Here is an 11,435-nt window from a genome sequence, read left to right as displayed (position 1 = left end):
CCCAGGCGAGTCTCGAACCCACGGGCTCAGGCAATCCACTCACCTCAGCCTCCCAAAGGCACGGGATTACAGGCTGAGCCACCGAGCCCAGCCCCCTCATTTTCTTCATCTGTAAAATGGCACCAAAACAGTGCTGCCCTCATAGAATGGTTACAAAGAGCAGTGAGATGATGCATGTGAAGTGCTTAGCATAGCACCTAGCTCATGTAAGTATTCAATAGATATGAACCGCTATTGTTCTTGTACTCCAGCTGATTGACAATCACATTCCCTCTAATCCTGACCTTCTTCCTAACCCTAAATGCTCCAAAGTTTCCTCAGCCTCAACCGCCTGAAAGGGAACTCTTCTCTCCAGGTCTGCTTCTTCTTCCCTGGACCAAGTTCCCCCACCTTCCCAGACCAGATAGAAACACGGGGACACATGTGCCTTTCTCCCTTGCCCCCCACACCCGGGACCCAGAAGTCAGGAAAGGCTTCTTAGAAGGGGTGGCACTTGATCAGGGATCCGGTGATGGGGCAGCGGCACTCCAGGCCTGAGCATCTGTGGCACCGAACTCCGCAGCCCTTTCCCCCTCCAGGCTCCTGGCAGGACTGTTCTTCCTGGTTTTGTGGCTCGGTGAGACTGTGACTGGCAGACAGCCTCACCAGTGACTTGTGGAGAGACAAGAATTGTGTCACTTCCCAGCTGGGGCATTTAATGCCAATTCAAGGCTCACTTAAGCCTCTCTTTCGCTCTGCCACCGAGGCCAGCAATGTTCTGGAAAGCATGCTCTGAAGCAGAGACAACACTGATACAGAGCAGAGCCCCCACCAACCCATGGTGCACGATGGACACATCGAGAGAAAGGAAGGACACTTTGTGGCTTTAAGCCACCGGGATTTCAGGACTGACTGCCACATACCTACTGCAGCATACCTTACCTTCTCCAGACTAGGGTAGGACACAGCATCCCACACTCCCAGGGAGAAAAGTTCAGAGGGAGTTCCAGGGATGGGAAACTAAGCTAAGCTGGAGGGGAGGGAGCTGAGGAAGCAAAATGGGTCAGTCGGCCTGTCCCTGGTCTGTCCTGAGCAATACTTGGCCCTGCTCAATTGCTTGCCTTGGAGTCTCTGAGGGAACTTGTCCAAGGGGGGAGTCCCAGCCCAACCCAGATCATAGGACCCCATGCTCCCGCCATATCCCAGTGTTTCTCAGCAACATACCCATCACGCTTTGCTTTAACTCTTTGTTCAGTATCTGCCTGACTATAAAATACTCCAAGAGAGTTGTGGCCACCTCACTTATCACCAGAGCCTACAAAAGTACCTGGAACTTACTAGATGCTCAGCAATGTTGCTAAGTGAATGAATGAATGAACCCATAAATGAAGGTGAACCAGGTACACTCTGTACATTTCCAGGGAGGGCAGGACAAGGCCCAGGTCAAGACCCTGATTCCCTACTTGAAAGCGTGGCCCCCTTCCAGAAGACCATCTGTCCTGGGTGACAGAGCCTGGGGTTCCTGGCTCTGGCTGGCCCCCAGGGTGGCCTTGTGGGAACTCACCCACATAATAGGAAAGTGTGCGCTTGAGCCGGTCGAAGACAAACCAGCGCTTCTTCCATGACTTAATCTTGCCGCCCATCTTCACCAAGTAGCCCCGGCAGACCTGGTGGGAAGCAGGAGTGAGGAAGGACCCACACATGCAACCCTGAAAGCTTAGGTGTGAGCCATTGCCTGTGCCTGAACTCATGGAAGGCTGTCCACAACATCTCTTCAGGCCAGCACACCAGGCCCTGGGACAGAGACCCGGTTAGGCCGGGGCGGGAACCGAGGCCGCTATTTCAAGGACCACTGCCTGGGGGTCCTCCCTCTCCCCAGAGCCCTAAGGCCATGCACACCCTGTACCTTACTGCTCAGCACCACATGCAGGCAGGTATCAACACCATGGCCTGACGACTCAATATGGGTCTTCAGGTCAAAGTCCTCCTTCCGGATTGGCAGGTAGCGGGTCAGGGGTCGTGCCTGGGAGCAGAAGGCAGGGTCAGCAGCGTCTCCTTTCTTCCCCCATCATTCCAGGTCCCTCTGTCTGGGTCCCAACAACCTAACATCACCCTCTGCCTATCCCATGGCTGTCACTCTGGTTTCACAGGGCTATGGCGAAAATGGAGATCTGCCAGGTGTGGTGACCCACACCTATAATCCCAGTACTTTGGGAGGGTAAGGTGAGAGGATTGCCTGAGCTTAGAGGTTCAAACCAGCCTGGGCAACTTGGTGAAACCTTGTCTCTAAATAAATAACAAAAAAAATTGCCTGGGCGTGGTGGCTCACACTTGCAATCCCAGCATTTTGAAGGCCAAGGTGAATGGATTGCCTGAGCCCACGGGTTCAAGACCAGACCAGGCGTTCAAGACCAGACCAACTTGGCGAGACCTCGTCTCTACAATAAATCAAAAATTAGCCGGGCGTGGTAGCACATGCCTATAGTTTCAGCTACTTGGAAGGCTGAGGCAGAAGGATCGCCACCCAGCAGGTCAAAGCTGGGGTAGCCATGAGCATGTGTGCTACTGCACTCCAGCCTGGGCAATGGAATGAGATTCCAACTCAAAAAAAAAAAAAAATTGGCCAGGCATGGTGGCTCATGCCTATAATCCCAGCACTTTGGGAGGCAGAGGTAAGAAGACTGTCTGAGCTCATGGGTTCAAGACCGGCCTGGGAAACTTGACAAGACCTCGTCTCTACAATAAATCAAAAAATTAGCCGGGCATGGTGACGTATGCCTGTAGTTCCAGCTAGTTGGAAGATTGAGGTGGAAGGATTGCCTTAGCCCAGCAGGTGGAGGCTGTGGTGACCGTGAGCACTCCAGCCTGAGCAACAGAATGAGACTCCAACTCAAAAAAAAAAAAAAAAAATTAGTCAGGGCATGGTGGCTCACACCGGTAATCCCAGCAGTTTGGGAGACTGAGGCAAGAGGACTGCCTGAGCCTATGAGTTCAAGATCAGCCTGGGCAACTTGGCAAGGCCTCATCTCAACAATAAATTAAAAAATTAGCCAGGCATGGTGGCAAATTCCTGTAGTTCCAGCTACTTGGAAAGCTGAAGCAGAAGGATCACCTAAACCCAGCAGGTTGAGACTGTGGTAGCCGTGATTGTGCCACTTCACCCCAGCCTCGGAGGCAGAGTGAGACTCCAACTCAAAAAAAAAGTGGAGCCTTATCATGCCTGTGCTGATGCTTCCTAGGGCTGAGCAAACTGCTAGGTGGCTCTATGCCTTACTTATCCCATCTGTGACCAAGATACAGCCACCCTGTCTTGGCCCTGCTCCTCCTCTCCCTCCTGGTCTAAACAGAATAAATCAAGAAGCCAGATATGAACACGCTCTGGGAGGAGAAGCCCAATAAGAAATCTGGTCTCAGCCAGGCTCGGTGGCTCAGCCTGTAATCCCGCGCCTTGGGAGGCTGAGGTGAGTGGATTGCCAGAGTCCGTGGGTTTGAGACCCGCCTGGGTAACTTGGTGAGACCTCATCTCTACAATAAATAAAAAAATTACCTGGGTGTGGTAGCGCGCACCTGTAGTTCCAGCTACTTGGAAGGCTGAGGCGGAAGGATCGCCAGAGCCCAGCAGGTTGAGGCTGCGGTAGCCGGAAGTGGCCACTGCCCTCCAGTCTGGGCGACAGAGTGAGACTCCAACTCAAAAAAAAAAAAGAAATCTGGTCTCTGATTTCCCATGGGACCTTGTTGGGTCACATCCCTTCTCTCAGCCTCAGTTTCCTTACGTGTGAAACAAGGGCTTTGAATCAGATCATCACTAAGGTCTATTTTACCTCTGATACTAACTGGAATTCTCAGCCAACTAGAATATTTTTCTACTCTTCCTTTCCTAGAAGAACATTAAAATGGCAAGAAAAGGAAACATCACACATTATTATTATTATTATTATTTGAGTTAAAATCTCACTCTGTTGCCCAGGCTAGAGTGCAGTGGCATGCTCATGGCCACCACAGCCTCAACCTGGTGGGCTGAGATGATTCTTCCGCCTCAGCCTTCCAAGCGGCTGGAACCACAGGCATGTGTCACCATGCCCAGCAGATTTTTTTTTTTGTAGAAACAGTGTCTTGTCATGTTGCCCAGGCTGGTCTCAAACCCCTGGGCTGAGGCAATCCTCTTGCCTCCACCTCCCAAAGTGCTGGGATTACAGGTGTGAGCCACCACGCCCAGCTCACCACACATTATTTTAAAAAGGCTGGGCACAGTGGCTCATTGTGGGAAGCAGGAATGAGGAAGGACCCACATGCCTGTAATTCCAACACTTTGGGAGGCTGAGACAGGAGAACAGCTTGAGGTCAGGAGTTCGAGACCAGTGGGAGACCACAATTCCACCAAAAAAAATTTTAATTGTAAAAAAGAAAAACAGGCTGGGCCTGGTGGCCCACGCCTATAATCCCAGCACTTTGGGAGGCCAAAGAGGGAGGATTGCTTGAGTCCAGTTCAAGACCAGCCTGCACGATATAGTGAGATTTCATCTCTATAATATTTTTAATTAGCCAGACAGGTCTGGTGGCCCACACTAGTAGTCCCAGCTACTCATGGTGGTGGCCATGAGTGTGCTACTACACCCCAGCCTAGAAGACATTAAATAAATGATAAAAAAATAAATAAATTAAGTCAGAGTTTCACTCTGATGCCCAGGCTGGGATGCAGTGGCATGATCATGGCTCACCACAACCTCGACCTGCTGGGCTCAGGTGATCCTTCCACCTCAGCCTTCCAAGTAGCTGGAACCAAAGTTGCACACCAACGCACCCAGTTAATTTTTGGATTTATTGTAGAGATGAGGTCTTGTCACATTGCCCAGGCTGGTCTCGACCCCTGGACTCAAGCAGTCCTCTTGCCTCTGCCTCCCAAAGTGCCGGGATTATGAGCCACCGCACCTGGCCCCGACTCAATTTAAAAGAAAAAAGCCAACACACAAACACACAACCCCAAAGACAGCTGATCCCACCCTCTTCCCACATCAGACATTGGTGGCCCCTCCGCAATGCCTGAAAACAGTCTGAGGGTGGGCAGAGTGGGATGGCAGAGTTGTGATTCAGGACTCAGGCCAAGGAGCATGTACAGAGGAGTCTGGAGGGATAAGGGAGGAGCGAGACTCTGCTGACACCACCTTCTGCTTCCAAAGGAGAGAGTCCCAGAGTAGTCACTGACTTAGGCCGGAAAGAAAACTAGGCATTGGCAGCTATTCCAACCACAGAGGTAAAAGTCTCAGAGTTGCTCCTTCTTTCTTTTTTTTTTTTTTTGAGTTGGAGTCTCACTTTGTCGCCCAGATTGGAGTGCAGTGGCCACTCCCAGCCACCACAGCCTCAACCTGCTGGGCTCCGGCGATCCTTCCACCTCGGTCTTCTGAGTAGCTGGAACTACAGGCGCGCACTACCCACACCTGGCTAATTTTTTGATTTATTGTAGAGATAAAGTCTCACCAAGTTGCCCAGGAGGGTCTCGAACCTATGGGCTCAGGCAATCCACTCACCTCAGCCTCCCAAAGGCGCAGGATTACAGGCTGAGCCACCGAGCCCAGCTGCTCCTTATTTCTTAATTCTCAAACCTAATCCAGGCAAATTCTCCCCCTTCGAATTTATGTTGCTGCATCATAGGAAATGAGGGTGCTGTAAAGGGACCTCCACCCTAGAGGAGCCTATGGGGACCCAATCTAAAGGGACAGCCTATCTGAGTCCTACCGGTTCTCATGGTAGGGCAAGGAAGGGTCTGGGACTAGAGACATGGGAGACTTCCCTGCTCAACCCAATTTCTCCTTCGACTTTCAACTGTTCTGCTCAAGTCTCCTCTTTCAGGAGAAAGGGCAAGGCTGGTTTCTGTGCAAGGAGTGATTTCTGTCCCAAGAGAAACTAGTACAATTCTCCCTTGCAGATGCAAAGCAAAAGTCAGAGTGAGCTCATCCACTGATGGTGAAAACAAGAACCGAAAAGTCCTGTGGGATGAGGGTTGACACCAAGAGGTTTCCCACACAGGAGAGCAGGAGGGGAAGTGGGTGGGAGGGCGTGGCACAGCTCACAAAGCAGATATGAGGCCCTGGAGAGAGGCCAAGGGGAGCCACCTTAATTCCTGACTCTCAGCTTCCATCTTTGGGGGGCTGTCCAGACCCTCTTCTCTGATCCCAGATGTCTGCAAGGTGGCCTGTCAATCCTCACAACCTACCCACTACCTCCCCCCACATACATACACTCTAACTCGAACAAGTCCCAGTGAGTTTGTTTCATTGGGCCAGTGAGCCCCAGGTAGGATTCTGCTTGTGCTAAGCCATCCGCAGTCTTTTCTGGAATAGGGCAGGTTTTACAGCACAGCAGAGGAACCCTGGGATCTCCCCACTTCCCCACAGCCCTCACCCTCAAGCCAACCACCACCATAACTCACTATTCACTCACCTGGGAAAACTGCTTCTCCCGCATCTTGACCTCCTTCTCCACCAGCTGCTGTCTCCGGGCGCTCTCACTCTGCAGCCGACGTTCCACCTGCTCGCGCCTCCGCCGCTCCTCCTCCAGGGCTTGCCGGCGCAGTTCCATCTCCCGCTCCTGCCCCCAAAGCCAGGGCTCAGGACCAGCAGTCACCCTCTGCCACCACCACCCCCAGCCCCGTCCCACTGGCCCTCCTCATGCTGGGCAGAGCTGCAGGAGGCATCCACTCAGAGGACAGGCTGGCACAAGGCAGCACCATCCTCAAAGCCCATCCTCTCCATGAGCCCTTGCTGCTTAAGGATAAATACTTTAAATCGTGACTGTCCTGTCAAACCCTGGCTCTGCCACCTCTATGGGCTCTGTGACCCTGACAAAACCATTTAAACTTTCTAGGCCTAGTTTGCCTCATCTGAAGGAATGAAGAGTGCCAACTCCTGGGTCTGCAGTGAAAACTAAATCAGGCCAGGCTCATTAGCTCAGCCTGTAATCCCAGCACTTTGGGAGGCCGAAGCAAGTGGATTGCCTGAGCCTGCAGGTTCGAGATCAGCCCGGGCAACTTGGCAAGATCTCGTCTCTACAATAAATAAAAAATTAGCCGTGTGTGGTAGCATGTGCCTATAGTTCCAGCTACATGGAAGGCTGAGGCAGAAGGATCACCAGAGCCCAGCAGGTCGATGCTGGGGTGGCCATGAGCATGTCACTGCACTCCAGCCTGGGTAACAGAGACTCCAACTCAAAAAATAAAAAAAGAAGCCGGGCTCAGTGGCTCAGCCTGTAATCCGCGCCTTGGGAGGCTGAGGTGAGTGGATTGCCTGAGCCCGCGGGTTCGAGAACCACCTGGGTAATTTGACGAGACCTCATCTCTACAATAAATAAAAAAATGAGCCGGGCATGGTAGCGCATGCCTGTAATTCCAGCTATTTGGAAGGCTGAGGCGGAAGGATCACCAGAGCCCAGCAGGTCGAGGCTGCGGTGGCCGGGAGCGGCCACTGCACTCCAGTCTGGGCGACAGAGTAAGACTCCAACTCAAAAAAAAAAAAAGAAAACTAAATCAGGTCATGTGCATAAATGCTCATCACTGATACCAGGAGGAAAGAATTAAACTGGTTTTTTTTGAGTCTCACTCTGTCACTCAGACTGGAGTGTAATGGCCACTCCCGGCCACCGCAGCCTCGACCTGCTGGGCTCCGGCGATCCTTCTGCCTCAGCCTCCCAAGTAGCTGGAACTACAGGCGCGCGCTACCATGCCCAGCTAGTTTTTGATTTATTGTAGAGATGAGGTCTCGCCAAGTTTCCCAGGCTGGTCTCGAACCCATGAGCTCAGGCAATCCACTCACCTCAGCCTCCCAAAGCGTGTGATTACAGGCTGAGCCACCAAGCCCAGCTTAAAGAGTTTTTTTGGACAGCTAATATATTCAGTAGTCCTTCCCCAATCACTAACTTATGGCCCTTTGAAACTCTAAATTAGAAACATATGCTGTTGAACTTCAAGTTTTATGGGAAAAAAATTTGACTGGAAACTAAGGTCAAAACTGAACTTAGGGAAATCATTATCAAAGAATTTTCAAAGTCATTAAAGCAAATCATTACATACAAAGCATGTCAGGGATGCTTTATGTGTCTCAATCTATGATAAAGACCTCTATACAATTAACTCCAATTTGCTATTTCTTTCCAGCTCAAAACTTAGCAGAATCTCCTTTTCCCCCATTTGCCAGGAGATGCTTGGAAATTTGCCACACTTTGATGTAAATAAGAGACTTCTTTTTTTTTTAGTTGGAGTCTCACTCTGTCGCCCAGGTTAGAGTACAGTGGCACTCCATCTCCTGGGCTCAGGTAATCCTTCTGCCTCAGCCTTCCAAGTAGCTAGAACTATAGGCATGCACCAACATGCATGCCTATTAGTCCTAATTTTTTTAATTTGTTGTAGAGACGAGGCCTTACCAAGTTGCCCAGATTGGTCTTGAACCCCTGGACTCAAGCAACCCCCTCACCTCTGCCTTCCAAAGTGTTGGGATTACAGGCGTAAGCCACTGCACCTGGCCTGAGTCAGTTTTTTCTGGTGGGTCCTCCATCCAAACTGTCAGCACTTTGTTTCATCCCTCTAGCTGCCGACCCTACTCCCTGGGTCCCACTCTCACCTCAAGAGACACAGAGTGCCTTGGATAGTGGACACAGCATAGATTCTGCAGATCCTTTATTTAACCTCCTCCTTTGCCTATGCCCAGGAAGTACCACCGTCTGTGCTGAGCCCCAGCTCTGTGCCCACCCTGAGCCCCCTGGGCTCCTGAGGCTCCCCACTCAACACCTCTGCTCTGGCTTGGCGGTCTGCTTCCTCTTCTAGTCTACACTTTAATCCCCCCATTCCCGCTTTTCCCAACCATCCCCAAGGGCAATGACCTGCCACACAGATAGAGAGCAATCAGCACTCCTGTGGTTGCAAAAAGTCCACAGAAGTAAACACACAAAGCCTGGAAGTTTCAGTACAGGAAATTCTTGGTGGGACAACAGTCACTGTGCTGCCGTCTCTGTTCCTAAGAGCTGTGAAGCTGTAATTTCGCCAAGCCTCCCTATGCCCATTTGAGAAATACAGTCTTTTAAAACACTTTCTCCCCCATGGGAATGTGGCAGGGCTAATGTGGGTGGAAGGGCTTGGGGTAGAGCCCAGACCCTTGGCACACGGCAGGCAGCTCTGCAGTCGGCTACCCCCTGCCTCCCTAGTCCAGGTCAGCCTTACCCTCGACTCCATGAGCCGGCTCTTCTCCGCGTGAGCCTCTTTCAGCATCTTCTCCATCTCCTCAATCTTGCCCATATCCAGACCACTAGCGCTGGGGAGGGAAGGGGAAGAGGACGTGCATTCAGGAGGCATGGAGGCAGCTGGTGGAGGCAATGGGCCCAGGTGTGGGGGGTACCTGGACATGTTGTCGGGGGAGCAGGCTGAGTTGGCCCCAGTGGAGATGCTGGTCTCCATGCTGTCGGAGCTCTCCAGGCTCAGCGTATCATAGGCGTGCTCACCCTCCTCCCCACGCTCCCGCCCAGCTGGCAGGTGGTGTAGGATGGAGTGGTGCATGAGTGGGGGGAAGCCCGAGGGGCCCGCTGGGAAGGACGCTGCCCCGTGCAGGGCATCCCACTGGCACTGTGCCTCAGCCGCCGCCTTCTGCTTCAGCTCGGCCAGTCGCCGCCGCTGCTCCTCAATCACCTGCTGTCCTACAGGAGGGACAGGTAGGAGTCACAGTGGGATCCCCGCCCACAGGGGGCTGGGGTGGCCACCAGCAGCATCACAGACAGAGGAAGGAGGCGAGCAGGGAGTGGCTAACACAGAGCAGACCCCTTATACCCCCAGGTTCCCTGAGGCCCCCACAGCTCCGAGCCTGGCTGCCCTGCAAATGTTTCAGTCGCCTGCACAGCCGGCCACAGACGCACAGTCTGGCTTCAGCACTCTCTCCGCATCCTGAGCCCACACAGGGTGCCAAACCTGCCTGGGTGGTGGTCTGGCAGCATGACAGCCAGCAGACTCCAGCTCACAACAAGGCCTAATTGGTGGGCAGGAAACATGCACCCACCCTACCTGCTGGGTAAGGGAGAAGGAAGAGATGGCGGAAGCCCCATGGTTGAATGCCCAAGGTGCCAGTGCAGACCCCCTTGCGATGCAGAAGCAAGAGCCACAAAAGCAGGGGAGAAAGCAGGGGGGACAAGGCAGAGCACAGCTGAGGGCAGAAGGGAGGTCATCTGGAGAGGTGAGGCCAGCCGGACACCCCAACCCAGCTCAGCCTGGAAGCCTGCCTGCAGGCAGCGGGCACCTGGGCAAGGCACAGCATACTGATGCCAGGGCAGGGCAGGCCTGGCCAAAGCAATGCCCTCTGTGACCAACGCTCTACCTGCTGGGTCGTCAGTTGGGAAGGGCTCGGCAGGAAGCGACTCGACTGGCGTGAGGGGGCCCCGGCAGAGGGTACGGTAGAGAGACACAAAGGGGAGGAGAGGAGAGAGAGGCACAGACATGGGCTTTCAAAACAACCAGACTGCACGCAAGCAACAAGGACGCCTGGATCCCCCAAGCCAGTATCTCAGGCAACCATTTCAGGAAGTCATCAACTCCATCCCTGCCTCCAGACAGGGCAATGTCTGATCCTACTCAGGTCAACTAGAAAAGATGTCACAGACCCCCAGGCCCTTGGTCTCTGGTGCTGGAGGCTTTTGATGAATATCCCGGAAGCTCTTTAGGTGTCCAATCTAAATCCTTTCTACTCTTGCCTAGATTCTCAGTTAATGAAAAAACATCCTGTGGAAGGTGTGGGCATGGAGGAGTGGGGGGACGTGACAGCCATCCAGGGGCCCCCAGGAGAGGCGGTGGGTTGGCAGTGTAGTCACTCACCCTTCTGCTGCAGAGCCAGTTGGCGCTTGGTCTCAATGTCCTGCAGTGTGGCTGCCAGGTTGCGAGGAAGGCTGCCCGTACCGTTCTGGGTGAGTAGAGTACTCTGCAGAGGGAATGGAACATTGAGCCTGGGCTCAGAAGACCCCCCACCCCCACCCCCACCCCCAGGCTTTCATGGGTGGCCTTGGTCTCTCCCCAGCATGGCAATCTCCATCCCCTACCACACGTGTGCCCCACCCACTGTCCTCAGACCTTTGGAGAGGGGCTACGGCCCAGGGTAGCCACACTGAGCTGGGAGGAGGAGGAGGAAGAGCCAGAAGAGGAGGGGAGGGGGCCACTGCGGGTCCGGGGCAGGGGGCTGGCAGCCTCGCCATCCATCTTGGAGCGATAAACCTGGAGGGAAAACATAAGTGCCCAGTGACCTCTGGCTCTCCCCCTGGCCACCAACCCCATGGCACCTGGGCCAGCTATGATCTGAGGTGCCGCCCTGGCACTAAGGCCTCTGAGGCCTTCTGGCTCTACCTAACAGGGTTGGGCCTCCTGGACCAGCCCAATGGGCCAATGTTATTGACAGCTGCAGCTGCCAAGTCTCTTTTTCAAGCTGTCCCTCCCTAGG

General features: G+C 53.4%; 1 protein-coding gene across 4 annotated transcripts in view; it reads right to left on the bottom strand.

The window, feature by feature from the left end:
- Nucleotides 1-11,435, bottom strand: part of PHLDB1 (pleckstrin homology like domain family B member 1) — a 53,100-nt gene that overhangs the window by 6,630 nt on the left and 35,035 nt on the right. For all 4 annotated transcript variants that reach the window (XM_021714932.1, XM_021714934.1, XM_021714933.1 and 1 more), the window contains 7 exons: nucleotides 11,072-11,212; nucleotides 10,820-10,922; nucleotides 9,360-9,654; nucleotides 9,185-9,275; nucleotides 6,418-6,564; nucleotides 1,886-2,002; nucleotides 1,544-1,646 (listed from right to left, as the gene is read on the bottom strand). In XM_021714932.1, the coding sequence (XP_021570607.1) occupies nucleotides 1,544-1,646; nucleotides 1,886-2,002; nucleotides 6,418-6,564; nucleotides 9,185-9,275; nucleotides 9,360-9,654; nucleotides 10,820-10,922; nucleotides 11,072-11,212 (997 nt within the window). The remainder of the gene's footprint in view (nucleotides 1-1,543; nucleotides 1,647-1,885; nucleotides 2,003-6,417; nucleotides 6,565-9,184; nucleotides 9,276-9,359; nucleotides 9,655-10,819; nucleotides 10,923-11,071; nucleotides 11,213-11,435) is intronic.

The sequence above is a fragment of the Carlito syrichta genome, unplaced genomic scaffold, assembly GCF_000164805.1.
Source record: "Carlito syrichta isolate Samal-C Ts95f unplaced genomic scaffold, Tarsius_syrichta-2.0.1 Scaffold305880, whole genome shotgun sequence".
NCBI classification, from domain to species: Eukaryota; Metazoa; Chordata; class Mammalia; order Primates; family Tarsiidae; genus Carlito; species Carlito syrichta.
The sequence above is the reverse complement of the archived record's forward strand: the minus strand, read 5'-3'. Positions and strand labels throughout refer to the sequence as shown.